General features: G+C 40.1%; 1 protein-coding gene across 9 annotated transcripts in view; it reads right to left on the bottom strand.

The window, feature by feature from the left end:
- HECTD4 (HECT domain E3 ubiquitin protein ligase 4) overlaps positions 1-15,265 on the bottom strand; it is a 164,910-nt gene that overhangs the window by 67,010 nt on the left and 82,635 nt on the right. For 5 of the 9 annotated variants that reach the window (XM_031670054.2, XM_072953300.1, XM_072953299.1 and 2 more), the window contains exons 19-32: positions 13,923-14,076; positions 13,456-13,556; positions 11,682-11,880; positions 9,427-9,573; positions 8,192-8,296; positions 6,922-7,085; positions 6,113-6,346; positions 4,904-5,096; positions 4,606-4,710; positions 4,023-4,111; positions 3,455-3,630; positions 1,355-1,490; positions 1,120-1,261; positions 857-1,023 (exon numbers count right to left, since the gene is read on the bottom strand). In XM_031670054.2, the coding sequence (XP_031525914.2) occupies positions 857-1,023; positions 1,120-1,261; positions 1,355-1,490; positions 3,455-3,630; positions 4,023-4,111; positions 4,606-4,710; positions 4,904-5,096; positions 6,113-6,346; positions 6,922-7,085; positions 8,192-8,296; positions 9,427-9,573; positions 11,682-11,880; positions 13,456-13,556; positions 13,923-14,076 (2,112 nt within the window). The remainder of the gene's footprint in view (positions 1-856; positions 1,024-1,119; positions 1,262-1,354; positions 1,491-3,454; positions 3,631-4,022; positions 4,112-4,605; positions 4,711-4,903; positions 5,097-6,112; positions 6,347-6,921; positions 7,086-8,191; positions 8,297-9,426; positions 9,574-11,681; positions 11,881-13,455; positions 13,557-13,922; positions 14,077-15,265) is intronic. The other 4 variants (XM_072953303.1, XM_031670055.2, XM_072953304.1 and 1 more) reach the window with 1 other exon arrangement.

The raw sequence follows: 15,265 nt of genomic DNA, 5'->3' as shown, positions 1-15,265 counted from the left end.
ATTTTTTTTTTATTAAATCAGGTACCAGTTGGTGTAGCCACTGTGGAAAACAGTATGGAGATTCCTCAAAAGACTAGGAAGAGACTTACCATATGACCCAGGAATCCCGCTCCTGGGCATATATCTAGAAGGAACTCTACTTCAAAATGACACCTGCACCCCAATGTTCACAGCAGCACTATTTACAATAGCCAAGACATGGGAACAGCCTAAATGTCCATCAACAGATGACTGGATAAAGATGTGGTATATTTATACAATAGAATACTATTCAGCCATAAAACCCGACAACAAAACGCCATTTGCAGCAACATGGATGTTCCTGGAGAATGTCATTCTAAGTGAAGTAAGCCAGAAAAAGAAAGAAAAATACCATATGAGATCACTCATACGTGGAATCTAAAAAAAACGAAAAAACATAAATACAAAACAGAAACAGACTCACAGACATAGAATACAAACTTGTGGTTGCCAAGGGGGCGGGGGGGGTGGGAAGGGATAGACTGGGATTCCAAAATGTAAAACAGATAAACAAGATTATACTGTATAGCACAGGGAAATATATACAAGATCTTGTGGTAGCTCACAGCGAAAAAATAATGTGTGACAATGAATATATGTATGTTCATCTATAACTGAAAAATTGTGCTCTACACTGGAACTTGACACATTGTTAAATGACTATTACTCAAAAAAAAAAGTTAAAAAAAATCAGGCACCAGTTTTATAAAAATACATTATTTCAGGGGAAAACATTAGCAAATACCACTGTCTATGATTTGACCCCAAGAATAATCTTTGGAATGACTTTGGCCCATTCCAGACAGGACAGTATAAACTAACAGAAACAACTGACCTGGGGCCTCCCTGAAGGACCATGGTCACCGGACCCACGAGGTGCGTCACCCCCCCGACTCGCACGGCAGCCGTCAGCAATTCCCGCATGTGCACCAGGGCCTGCTTGCGAGTGTTTCCCCGCCGCCACCTTGTCTGCGCGGCCAAGAGAAAGCTGCTGCTGGACACCTGAAATCATGAGAAGGAAGCACACCTGACTCCTGCTGTCACAGGAACCTCATGTGTTCGCTGCTACGCATCTGTAATTGGCAAAACATGACGTACCGCTTGGTCAGGGTTGGTGCCGATGAAAGCAAACAGCTGCCCCAGCAGCACACTGTAGGTGGGCTTGTCCCTGCTGTCCTCGATGGCCAATGACTGCAGGAGAGTAAAGGAGCTGCTGCGGTGGCTGGTCACGTGGCGCCGCCTACGGCCAAACAAAAAACCCGCTCAAGGAATGTGTTTCGATGAATGTGCTCAGCCACATGTGGGAATCCAACCTTGGCTATTAGCCATTTACCTCTGATTTGCTCTAGTAAATTCCAGATCTTCATTACCAATCATTTCCAGGTCAGAAGGAGCTGACATGCTGCGAAGAAAAACAGGCTGCCGCACAGCATGAGATATCACCTTTGTTTCTGAGGCTGATTTACAAGCTGGAACAGAAAGGAATAAAAAGGTTGACGTACCTGCTATCCTATTTGTAAGGACAGCAGCCACCGCAAAAAGTAACACGGAACTACCAAACTGTCTGAGAGGGTCTTCGCTTTCTGTGAGCGTTCAGCCACCAAACCAGCTAGCCCAGCACACAGATGATTTTTAGGCCAGTTTTTTAAAACCTCAAATATCAAACACTGAGGCTAAAAATTATTTTAGCTTAAAAAAGTAAAATCTTTTTACTAAATTGGGTTTCCAAAGAAGGACTGAAAACTCATTTGATTTCATAACTATCAATGTTCACTTTAATATAAGCATTCTAAAAAGCAAGACAAGGGGGCGAGGGTATAGCTCAGTGGCAGAGTGCGTGTTTAGCATGCATAAGGTCCTGGGTTCAATTCCCAATGCCTCCACTGGAAAAAAAAATTAACAAATAAATCTAATCATCCCCCCAAAAAAAGTTAAAAATAAAAAAATAAAAAGCAAGAGATGACAGATAAGGTAAGTTCTGGAAGCAGAAAATCTGAATTCAAATAATTCCAGATCCACTTTTTTTCCAGAGATGATCTTTCTTCCCCTTTTAATCATAGATTTACTTATCTGACTTATTGCCATTTGGTGGCACCTCTGCTTTGATCATAGCTGGTGTAAATAACACACTTCAGTATGAAAACGAATATATGTATGTATATGCACGACTCAGACATTGTGCTGTACACCAGAAATTGACACATTGTAACTGACTATACTTCAATAAATAAATAAATATATATATTTAGCTAGAATCTGACTGGCCCTTTCTATAAGATACATACATCTTAACCCTATCCAGGGAAATAACTGTTTTATAAAACAACACTTTAATGGAAGAAGACAAAACTACATGTGAAGATTAGCTAAGAAAAGAAGAGGTTAAGAAAGTTGAGGTCATTTCGAATCTGTCTTAAGAATGTTATACAGCTTCAATCTAAAAAAATTGTAATTTTTGAAGACATTATTCTCTCTTAGGAAACTACCAGTTCATCATGTCTAATGGTAAGAGCCTCTTGGAAAGCATCACCAGCCTTACTGAGTGGTTAAATCTTTCACGGGACCTTTAATGAACCAAGGGCTAACGTGGCCAGGGATGTGGTGTAGCAGACCATCTTGGCAGGGGATCATGCCGGTCACTTGGTGCACCTGCCCTGATGTTCTCAGGGAGGGGGACCCTATTACTAGGGTCAGAAACCTGAGACTCATCCTAGACTTCTCTCCAAGTGAGAGGAGCCCTGGGCAATCAGCTGGGATGAAAACTTGTTCACTTGCTCCACAGTGTCCACTGGGCAATGGGGCTAGATCACATGGAGTCTTTCAGTTAAGAACATGTTTATTTGACTTGTTCTCTCAGGGTAAGAATTAACACTTGCTATCATGGGTTCTGCCCAGGGTTGTGGATCTCACTTAAGTAAGAAGACTCATTCATTTCCCTGAGAAATGCATTTTCAGGCTAACAATTAAAATGTGATCCAGAAAAAAATTAATGACGGAATCCGTGCTAGAAGGTAATTAAAGATGAAATGCAAACTCAGCTTCAAGTAAAGAGGAAAATATGATGCATTACAAGATTCAGAGTGTTGACTAATTAGATGTTACTACGAAAATTACAAATCATAATCTAAAAATAAGGGGCACTGGATTATAAAAACATGCCATTGAGCTCCTTAGATGTTCCCCTCCAACACTGAACAAGGTGGGAAAGGAGGCACCCCTGATGCTCAGATGGCTCACAAACCAACACATAAATCAATGAAAAATATTTCTTGGTTGGAAAAAGTAAAAGGCAAAGTTTAAAAAGGTTGAAATTTCCTTTTTTCTTTTACTTTTCTAGGAATATACAAAGTGATTTTTTTTTTTTAAGTAGCTGATGTTTGTGCTATGAACAGACTAGGGCGGAGAGCCTTGCAGGGCTGGCTTTTAGCAGTACCCGGCGTTTCTGCAGGGGTCCCCGAGATGCTTCTTGTGAGGCCGGACTGGGCTGCAATGGTGACGTGCAGCAACAGCTCAGCTCGGTTCATTAAACTCTTCACTAACGTCTTCGTTTTAGCCAGTGGGTGCGAGGGTTTCTGAATAAGAGAGTTCACTTCTTGTAGGAACTTCTCCCTATAAAAAAAGACTGATGTGCATTTAGTCGTTCTCTAGTTTACCAAAACCAAAATGTTTAATTACAAAGGACATGAGAAGACAGAGGGGAAACTAAGCAAAAGAAACCTGATATATATATATATATCACCTTCCTCTTTTCCCACTGAGGGGAGCAGTGCTATAAACTGTGGCCAGTTTTAGTTCCTTATACCCAGTTTCAAATGCTTATATGCTAACTTCTGATGGTTAAAATCAAAATTTCCAAACTATCCAGTGAATTCCAACTCTAAAGTATCTAGTGAATGTACAATATTTTTTTAAAAATATCTGTTAAGAGACTAGATCTTCACATTTTGTTTTGAGCATCAAGGTGATAAATTAGCTTTACACAGTTACTAACAATCACTAACCTCAGAGATAGGACCATATTTTCAAGATCATTTCCATCAAAGGAGACTTCCTTCATTGAACACAAAAGTTCTAGTTCTTTCATTTTGTTCTAAAGAAGGAAAAATCAAGAAAAGATGGTATGCAGAATCTGCAAAAACCAAGTTTTACCATACACATTAAAAGGAACAGACAAATTTCAGGGGGAAAACGCTACCATCTTTGGTCTATATTTCTATGCCAGAAGCACATTAGTAAATTATTATTTGATATTTTAATGATTAAAATGGCACCGACTACTCTCTGGGGATTTCTTCAGTGCTTATAACTCTGCCTTCTATTTGTTTAAGGCTTAAAGGTAAAATATAATGATGAAAACTGCTTTATAACACTATTAATCAGTTAAACAGCTTAAAAAGCAACTTATTCTCTGTTATCACTGACATGCTGACCTAATGAACTTAATTTAACCCTTTTCAAAGAATGGGTACGTTTTGAGGTATACAACATTTTAAGAAGTGACGTTGTTTTATCTCTATACACACGGTCTATACCTCTGGCCTGTAAACAGCAATGCCCCAGTGGTAAGTCATACAACTTGCTCACCTCATTAAAATGGTAATCATAGAAGAAAGGCATGTTGTTCTCCAGTTTCCCCTGCATGGCATCATCAACCTCACTTTGCCATTTCTGTTCCAATTCTGCAACACTCTGACATATTAAAATATAAAACAACGTGAAACTAGATGCAAAATAAAAACAAATGCAATGTGTAAATTTGGAAATTTTAGTCACAATCATCTTTTTAAAATTCAGATGACATTTTGAACTTCATTAAATTTCTAGAAAAGAAGTTATTTCCAATAGCGACAAGACACATTTAAATGTTTTAACTTTCACTTACCTGCAGCTGTCGCTCCATGGCATTGAGTTTCTTAAATGTCTCTCCCATGATTTTACACAATAAATCATATTCCTCAGCATGTTCTTCTTGATACTGGAAATTTATTAGGGACTGCAGTGCATCAACCAAGTTCAAGTGCTTAATAACACATGATACCACCATTTCCTCCATCACGTCTGGCTGAATTACTTCTCTGTAATTACAAGGGAGATGAGCCAGGTATGTGCCATGCTCTCAGCTTACCAGTGCTGTATTTTATAGGTAGCAAAATATAGGCTTCGATTTAAATATTCATCATATCCTATTTATTACAATAAAGAGGCATGAACATTATGGCGGCTTTCCTAACAAGTTGACAACAATTTAACATATTTAACTGATTAAACTGACATTGGCTGGTGAAACTGAAAATCAAAATTAAAGAGACTTCATTTTCTCTGATTTGTATATTTTGAGCTTGAGTTTTGTTAGCACTGGACCAGGTCTAAGGTTAATAAAAGACCTTTGGCACCATTTATCGGTCAATTAATTGTATGCAGTATTACAACTTGTAGTATTTTGTGCTTAGGGAGGGTTGGGCTGAAAACAGTGGTACTTCTGTATTTTTCATGTCACACTTCATCTATTCTTCAAAGTTTTCTCTCTGAAATGGCCAATCGTGTCTCAGAAGGCAGAGAAGAGTTTTGCAATGCAGACTTGATTTAAGCAAGAATACTGCAAAGACATTTGTAACTGTAAAACTTCACATTCTAGACTAAAGACCTTCACTACCTCTCTAGGCATCAAAAATAAAGAAACATCTCTAGACTATGGAAACCAAAGGTGATGGCTACCTTCAGTAGAAGGTCAAATCACCTGAGAACAACCTAGAACGTGTCAAATTTTAACATGTATCAGAATCATAGGGAAAACCTGTCAAAACACAGATTACTGGGCCCCATCCTCAGAGGTTCTGATTATGCAGGTGTGAAATCAGGCCTAGGAACTAAATTCTCAGGGAATACTAACGCTGTTGACTGGAAGCCCACCCTCTGAAACCTGCTGACCCAGACTACCATCTGGGGGTACTCCCCAGAGTACCTGGCTAACAGTCATTAAGCACATGTAAAATTAAAAGTTCGTTTACTAGACTACAAGAAGTAATACACACCCTTCACTTGGTTAAACGATTTTTCAATTGGGAAAACAAAATGCTATATAGCAACATACTTTATACTTGGCCTAAATTGAGGTCTAGCACGCCCAGAAATTTCCCTGAGCTTTATCATGATTCCTGGAGGCAGTCTGATCCGGGGTAGGTCAAAGTAGTTTCCAACGGGAGGCACGAGGACATCAGAGGGGTAAGTGAATTCTCTGTCTTCCTCGATGGTCAGTGGCAGTGGAGACGGGCTTGGAGTTAGGGCAGGGGAGATCACACCATTGGCCTCCACCTGCCACTGGCACCTGGACATAAAGAAAAGAGATTCTTCACTCCCTCTTCTATCTGGAAAGCTTCTTAAAGTTTGCAGATATATCAAATATATGAAGGATCACATTATATATTAAGTACTTATTCATCAAACTTCCTCCAGAGACTAAAAAAAAAATGAGCATTATATGAAACCACATCTTTGGGAATCTACTTCCTCCCCAACATTTTACTTTTAAATACATAGAAAAGTTGAAAGAATGATATGGTTAATACTCACACACCCAAAGCCAAGATTCTAGAATAAACATTTTGCTATTTTTGCTTTATTGTCCATCTTCCCATCCTTTTGGGGATCTTTTAATTTAATTATAACAATATTTGGGTTGGAGAAAGGCTTATGTAGTTCAAGACTATAATTTCAAATTTAGTAAAGTAAGAGCCACAAGGCACTTCAGGGTAATTTTCATCTTATTTCTTAGACACAATGATACCCATGGGATTCGCAGGCAGCAGGTTCAATCAGCTGGGAAACGTACTAAAAGTAGCTTTCTACATTAAGTCCTCTTCCTTCATGAGCAAAGGCAGTCCTATTCGAGCCATTTGTTACCTTTGTAAAAGTTTGGACCGCAATAGCTCCTGACAGGCTTCTTCTTCTTTGGTAATTTCTGGTCCGTTGTACAGGATTCTCAGCATGGAACAAGCTAACACCGACAGACCTAAAGCCAGGTCTACCAGAAAGGGCAAGCCTCCCGACACATCCTCTGAAGACTCCTACAATGCAGACGGGGCAAACCGCGCTGGTCAGTGACAGGGCGGAGCGCTCCGCCTGCGCTGCACCGCACTGAACTGCCCCCGCTGCGACGCTCACAGGGCAGCATCAAGCATCACTGCGACAGGACACAGACACAGCACCCAACACCAAGAGTAGAAAGAAGGTGGCACTGGAATGACCACAGAGGAAAGTCTCAACACAATTCTGGAGAGAGAAGGGTCGATACGACTCCATATTCGAAACAGCACAAATCTCACGCAAGACTTTTTGGAGAGCTTTCCCTCTGCTGTACCTCTCCCAGGTATAAATCACTATTTCATTTTGTCACCTCCATCCTAGGCTTGAACGAAGATGCTGTCAATGATTACACTGAATTCATTCAACAAATATTTATTGAGTGCCTACTGTGTACCGGCCACTGTTCTAGGTGCCTGAGATAGAGCAGAGAACAAAACAAATGTGCCTGCTCTCACGGAGCTTACATTCTAGCAGATAATTCCACTCTAGAGAGTTTTGGTTTGGTTAAATTTAAGCAACCTACAAGTCTAAAATATGTTTTACAAAGTAGAACTCCTGCTACTCTCTCTCTCTTTTTTTCCAGGTGAGAGAAGAATTTATTCAAATAGATTCCTGGGAGGACAGTAACTAGTACTGCTAAAAGGAGCAGATTAAACCTATACACAAAGTGTAACATGAGTAATTAAGCCGAGACAGATCTAGACTAGCAGGAAGAGCCTTTAGGAACAGAATGACAATAATCTGATCCTACTACTCTTATAACCCAGAATCCAAGGGCCTACTTCTACCTGGTCTTCTAGTCTTCCTCACCCTCTAGAAAGATGCTGGCGGCAGATCACCTCTCCAGGCTTTGAAGATGGAGCCCCTAGCAAGGGATTCTTTCTGTGGAGCTGTACTGCTTTTAGGTCTCAACTAGTTTTATTCCATAAAACTATTACTTCTGTTCATAGTCTATTATTGTCAAATGGAAGAGATGGATAAAACAGCAGTTCATATTTTGCCCTGTTTCCAAGGCAAATATGATGTATGTAACCAAGGCACATGGGAAAAGTACATTATGGTCACAGCAGTGGTTAGAGTCAAATACCTGAGCGCGAACCGTGCAAGCAAAGCCCCACATAGCTTTATCGGGAGTGTTGTGTTCACGGCCACTTCTCATTTCAAAGGAGAAGGTGACTGTATCTCCTTCCACCTTAAAATTTAAGGGAGGGGGGAAACACACTTTAAAAACAAGACACACAATTCAAGGGAGCAATGAATTTTCAGAGATTTACTTTCAAAAGGACCATAGGCAGATTTCACTTCTTTTCTCACTTGCTTTTTTGATTCAAATTCCATCCCCTCTCATCTGGACATCAACCCTTTGGGTGTTTCTCCTGACCAGGTAGCTGTGGGAACGAGGCATCTGTGAAACGGGCCACGACTGCCCAACAGCAGGATCAGAGTCAAGATCAAATCTTGAGCATAATTTCAATAAATTCCTCAGATTTCTATTCTTTCTGCCCTCCCCCTCACCACTTTGCCACCTCACTTGTGCCAATAAGGCGGGCAATTAGCCAATATCCTGAAGAACACAGACACAGTGCTGGAAGACCTTGCTCTGTATTGTAGAACCAACACCATGAGTAAGAAACTAAATGCAGGAAATCAGAGAACAATTAGAAGTATTGTGCTCATCTGGATTTGGATACATCCAGACCAGCTTCTGGAGGTAACTTGCTGTCTATGGCTGAATTAAAGAGGGTACATAATGTATGTGAGATAAAGACTCTGGGAACAGTCTTTGGATGGATTTTCAGGTTTTAGTGGGCATTTCAGTTCAAATTCATATTCTAGGTAGATCCGTTATAGTTCAAGGGCCCACATTTCAAAGCATGGCTCCAATCTCACCAGTTTGAGAAGAGATTATTATTTTTAGTCCAAAGGTCCAACTTCATTTGAAAACACTGATTGCACATTTTTAAACCACAATATCCCTGTGGTTCCAAGATATCCCTCATAAGGGAGTCTCGAGAAGAAGTAAGTGGGAAGAATTAGTAGTCCTTTTAATGGACTGGGACAGAAATGCTGTGACAACCTCAGTCCATGGAGCAACCTACGGAACAGATACCATTTCTGGAGCGGACAGGGGTCTGATGCCGTACAAGGGAAAGGACAGTCATTCTGAACAAAGTAGTGAGTTGACAGGCCTAGCAAAGTAGCCCCGCATCAACAAAATCCCCCATGGGAAATTGTTCTCTAGAATTATTGTTAATACTTGGGCCCGTGAGGAATGCAAGTTCGTTTTCTTTTCTAGGAAGCAAACATGCCTGGATACCATACCTTCACCAAGTCTTTCGGCCAACCAGTTCCTAAGACACTACGGCTGCCATATCCCAGTGTATTGCCTCCATACTCAGCAACCTTCCTACTGTTTGTGTTAGGCCCCGCGTATATCACCAACTTCAAAACAGAAAATATACTGTTAGACTGTAAAAGAAAAACAAAAACAACATCTACAAATAAAAAGGCTGCAAAAAAAATGTTTGTTTAAAAATACATTTACAACCAGGCATTGGTGTCATTATAATGTAACTAATATTTCCTAATATTTCTTAAATATATATATATATATATTTTTAAGATACAATTGACACTAATTTAGTTGCAATCAGTCATTGGTATTTACAGGGCAGCCACAGAGTAGTAACAAATATTACCACAATTTAATTGGCTTGGGGACCTCACATTAAAATGTTATACTCAGCTATTGTATTTTTTAAATAGCTAATTTAATCCTGAGTAATGACATATAACCCGTTAATAACAGGTACAATTTGCCCCTTTAAGTCCCCCCCCATATTAAAAAAGTGAGCAAATACAAATGGAAAGATGGTTACTATCTTACACAGCAACAAAATAAAAGGAAAAAAAATGAATGAGGATTTAAGAAAATGCAACAAATTGAAAATAAGCCATATATTCCTAGAAAATTGCTTAATAGTATAAAAGAAAATGACACAAATTTGGGCCAGAAAGGGGGCTGCTGCTTCTTGGGTCAGTTTTCATGTATCAACATTTTTCTTCAATAAAGGCTATTTGTTTATATCCAATTAACCAACTTTATAATATGCAGGAAAAACATTTAAAGGTTATTTGGCATTCAAATAGCTTCACAGGAAGAAGGCTCTGGCTTCTGTAAATACCAAATTCTGTCTTGTAACATGTACGCTGGCCACCTCTGAGCTCAGTTCGGATCTAAAAACTACACTTTTAGCTCTGGGTGCTTAACCATTTTGTGATTTCTTACCCTTTTGCACCTTTGGGGGACACCAGCCAGGGACCACTGGAAAAGTAAGTGTTACTTTTATCCAAATAGTAAACCTTCCCGTGCCTCCACACTTAACACTAAGTCTACTGCAGGTGGCGGTTAGCTATATCAGAAGACGCAAGTTACTGTCTTTTAAAAGAAGAAACAAAATGACACCAGCTAAAATGGCAACCTGTTCCATTTCAAATAGTCATATATCATTTGACTGGAGGAAATGTGGGTAGCTAACGCCAGGAGCTATCAAGTGGGATAAACTGATGCTGGGAGATACGTTTTTGACAGGCCCACCGAATAATTTTCTAAATTCCCTTGTTTCCAGCTAAGGTGAGTTAGAGGGGCAAGTCTTAAGCCCCTCCAGACATCTGGGAATCTTCACTATCCTAAAAGATTATGGGAAAGAGGATTCTATAAATTGCCTAATAATGTGTGTCACCCTCTCAGTATATACAGTTAAGAAGTCCTCTATTTTTAACCTAAAAATCTCCCTTGATGAGATTTAAGACCACTTGCCCTTACACAGTTCACACAGAGAGAAAAGAAACGGCTAACAATCTACATAAAAATAACCCTGTGCACTTACAACGCGATCAGACAACCCTTCAGTTGTTCTTATATGTTATGTATCACAATTTCTTTAGCCTTTCCTCATAAGTCCTGCACGATGGTTTACAATGCAATAATTAGAAACAGAAGCAAATATTTCAACCCCTAAAATGAGCTTCCTTTTACTTTTAATTGTTAAGCCACTAGGTTGGAAACTATACTTTCTCAAAATCTATGTGGGCCCGGAGGTAATGGCAAAAAAGAACACATAATTTAAATAAACGTAAACCAGATCCTAGGCACGTCTGAAACCGTGCTGAAAGGCCACCTTCTCCCAAAAGATACATGAGAAGCCCCAAGAATTGGGCAGTAAGACCTTCCTAGATGAATGGTCACCCACGTCTACAGGAATACCAAGCACAGAAGGCAGCAAATAAACAGCATGGAAAGAAAAATTTCCTTTGACTCGGATCTGAACTTTTGAAAGCCTACAAAAGTCCACTTTCAACAGTGTTTCATTACAACACTGTTCTTAGGCCACAGAAGTGCAGGCTCTGACTCCCCAAGTCACTACGCTTCAAGGTATTATCTTAGGAAAGTTCTCCTAAGCGATCTGCAGGCAGAAATAAGTCAAGAATGGTGACCAGCAGCAAAGAAAAATAAGAAGCATCTAATAAATCAGCCTATTAGAGGTAAAAGCAATACTAAACTAGTTCTTGCTTACTTTGTCATAGTCATATTGTGAAGAGCATCTGCTATCAAATCTGAGGTACAGGCAGCGAGCTCCGGGGATATGGACAGTTTCTTTAAATTTATAGTTGTCTCTGACGGGGTGGACTGTTTCCACAGTCTTCCCAGCAGCCCACGGAGCAGGAATCTTTAGACCAGTGAGAAAGCCTGGCTCTTCCTTCTCTTCCAGCATTCTAAAACCAGACAAAGAGAAAGTGACTTAGCTTAACAGCAAGGAAAAGAAAATGTAGACACAGTAAAACACAAAAGGTTAAGAAATTTTGCTTTAATTTTCCACAACATGCAGTATGACGACATTGCAACCAGAAACATTTAAAAAATTCCTATGTTTAAGGTTCTTTTTTCTTTGTTAGATAATATATTTGCATTTCCCCCCTCTTTTTCAAGGGGGAAACCCAATTCACATCCACGAGAAGATTTTGCCAACTCTCATTAAAAATCCACCAGAAAAATAAAAAAAGATTCTGCAAAGGACCTTTAAAATTGGCCACTTTCCAAATCCCACAGGATTAGTGTCCTGTAAAGTTTCCTTTTTGATATCTAAATCATGAAAAATTCATGAGTCTACATGACTACTTTCTATAATTTTTACTAAAGCCTTCGTGGGTCCTCTTATGTACTGAAATTGAACCCAAGGACTCCCCAGCCCATGGTTGTGGAACACAAACTCCTGTAACCTAAACTCAGCTGTTGCTGAATTCTCTTACTCTCTTTCAGCTCTGTGCTATCCAATATGGTGGCTACTTGTCAAATATGGCCATTTACATTGAATCTAAATGGAATACAATGCAAAATTCAGTTTCTTGGTCACACTGGCCCCATCCCAAGTGCTCAATAACGGCCCGTGGCCGTGGCTGACAGCACTGAACCACACACTGATACAAATTTTCACCACCGCACAAAACTCAACTGTATAGCACACTGCTCTAGAGAAACCTAGAAGTCCTTCTTTTCTGACCAGTGGTTTTAAAGACAGCTTTAGTGAGGTGTAATTGACATATAATAAATGGCACATATTTAAAGTGTACAACTTGGTCAGTTTGGCCATATGTATACACCTGTGAAGTTTCCTCCTTCGTCTTGGTAATCCAGGTGATCATTCCTTTCCTTTCTTTCACAAGAAGTTACTTTGCATTTTCTAGAGTTTTATATAAACAGAATCTTACAGAATGTACTTTCTAGGGGGCTCTGGCTTCCGTATGCTGAGTGCAGCGTAAGTACTCTAAGATTCACCCGTGTTGTTGAAGATTCACCAGTAATAATCCCTTATTATTGCTGAGCAGGATTCCACTGTATCAGTGGACCACAGTGTGGTTATCCCTTCACCTGCTGGTGGACATTTGGGTTGTTTCTTGCTTCGGACTATTGTAACGAAAGCTGTTACGAACCTTCACATGCAGGTCTCTGTAAGAATCTATGCTTCTTTTCTTTTGTGTAAATACCTAGAAGTGGAATAAGCTGGGTCATACGGTAGATGTTATGTTTACCTTTTTAAGAAACTGCCATGATACTTTACATTACTATATGAGAATTTGTCAATTTTGAACTCATTTCTTGATCTGTAGGGAAATTTATTCTAATCTGTTCCAATAATCTTCAAAGCAATTCTATGATTATCTGTAGAATTTTGACCCTGAAGTCTCTTTCTTTTCCCAGTTTTGCTAAAAATCATTGTTGTGAAAGGAGTACTGAGCTTTCACCAGAAGGACACGTGGCAGGGCTTCCTGCGGGGGGGCGGCGTTCCTTACCTCTCATCCGGGAACAACCTGCCCTTCTGGTCTGAGGCGCCACACGGGGAGCAGCCCACCTCGGCAAACACTGGACACTGGGTTTTGAGCAGCAGAGCCGTCTGAAACACAAAATCATCATGTCCCAGTGCGTACTGTCAGTTATCTGGATGGTACTTCATCTTTTTCCAACCCTCGTCTGCTCTCCTTCACTAACACTTGAATGGAACATGTCACTTATACTAGTTACCAACAGCTAGCAAGGGCTCAGGAGACTAAATATTATGGCAGGATCTCAGGAGCATCGTGGACAGCAGCTTGCCGGCAATTAACACTTGCTAAAAGACTGCAGTAAGTAATTTAGTCAAACAAATTCAATGTTTTCCTTTAATATTTCAGTTTATTTTTGTGACACGATATTTTTCTTCACTCCATCTTTATTTCCTGCTCCCAAGGAGCAGTTCCCTTTGGCACACTGACAATCATACCTGGCTAGTATAGAGTACCAGCTGCACGAGCTGAGGCATCAAGGCATCGGCCATGGTCAGAGTCTGTAAATTTGGATGCATCAGGGAGGTCAGTAACACTGGGAGAAGGTGACCAAGCATAGTTGCCTTAGTAACTTGTTCCAAGCCTTTTAACCTACAAAGTTCAAGAAAACACACAGCTTAAGCAATTCTCAATCATGCAAAGAAGCGACTTACATCGTCCTTCTCTGACAAATTCTCCTAAACTGTATCTCCTTGAACTAGTTAAGCACCTGTCATTATAGCAATTCAGTTCACAAACTTCCCACCTACCGTGAGGAAGAGGGAGAGAACAGAAATCTAGTAATAGATTTCACCTTCGACCTGTCATTTGCCCCCAGAAAAGTTTATATGGCGCATTTCACAGTACCTTCAAAGTATTTTATAAATGGGTTCTAAAACGCAAACAGCAACACTAGGTAGTTACCACCCGCCAAGTTCCCTTGGCTCTGGGGCTGCAGGTCACTGTGCTGCAACGAATCTCTGACAGGGAGACAGTGAGTGGCTACAACACTGACTCTGGTGTCCAGAGTAGCAAAACCCACTTCGGACCTAGAGAAACTGGTTCACGCGGAGGACAGAGGCTGGCAGATTTTTAATCCGTCTTCAAAATCACATTCTTTTTTTCCCCCAGTTTTAATGATACATAACTGACATCACTGTATAAATTTAAGATGTACACATAATGATTCAAGCTATATATATATTATGAAATGATTTCCTAAAATCACATTCTTAGTATCTCAATCTTCTGCCAGAAGAACTCACTCAAAGAAACATGTGGGTTATGCAAATTCTCTAAAACTACTTAAGATACTGGGGTTGGAATCAGAAACAGTCCTCATGTCTCCCAGGCTCTCAGACTGTACTTCGTCCCCAGGGCAGGTCTACAGCACGTGCCAGCAGTGAACCCTACATGTGCTAACAAGCCCCGGTGCAATGCCTTTCTGGACTATATTGCTCTCAGTTCCAACCTGTCCCCCAACACTCTGGGAATGGGCAAGAAACAGGGACATGAGGGATATGGGACAGACAGAGTTACTGGAGGAAAAGTTACACTGCAGGATTGTTTCAGGTCAGCATCTCAACACTGAAATCAACAATAATCACAGTATGTAACTCATCTCTAACAACAAACCATAGCAGAAATTTTAATGGGGAGGATCGAGAAAGAGCTTTATTACTGGGAAAGAGAAGTTTACCCTACAGATCACGCCTGTATTTGCAGAAGTAAAATTACAGTATAATCTTGAGATATCATGTCAGTGTCATCTTTTGCACAGCAGTTGATTGTGAGTATCACT

Source organism: Vicugna pacos, chromosome 32, assembly GCF_048564905.1.
Source record: "Vicugna pacos chromosome 32, VicPac4, whole genome shotgun sequence".
Classification (NCBI taxonomy): domain Eukaryota; kingdom Metazoa; phylum Chordata; class Mammalia; order Artiodactyla; family Camelidae; genus Vicugna; species Vicugna pacos.
Note: the sequence above shows the minus strand (reverse complement) of the source record. Positions and strands in the feature narration are given on the sequence as shown.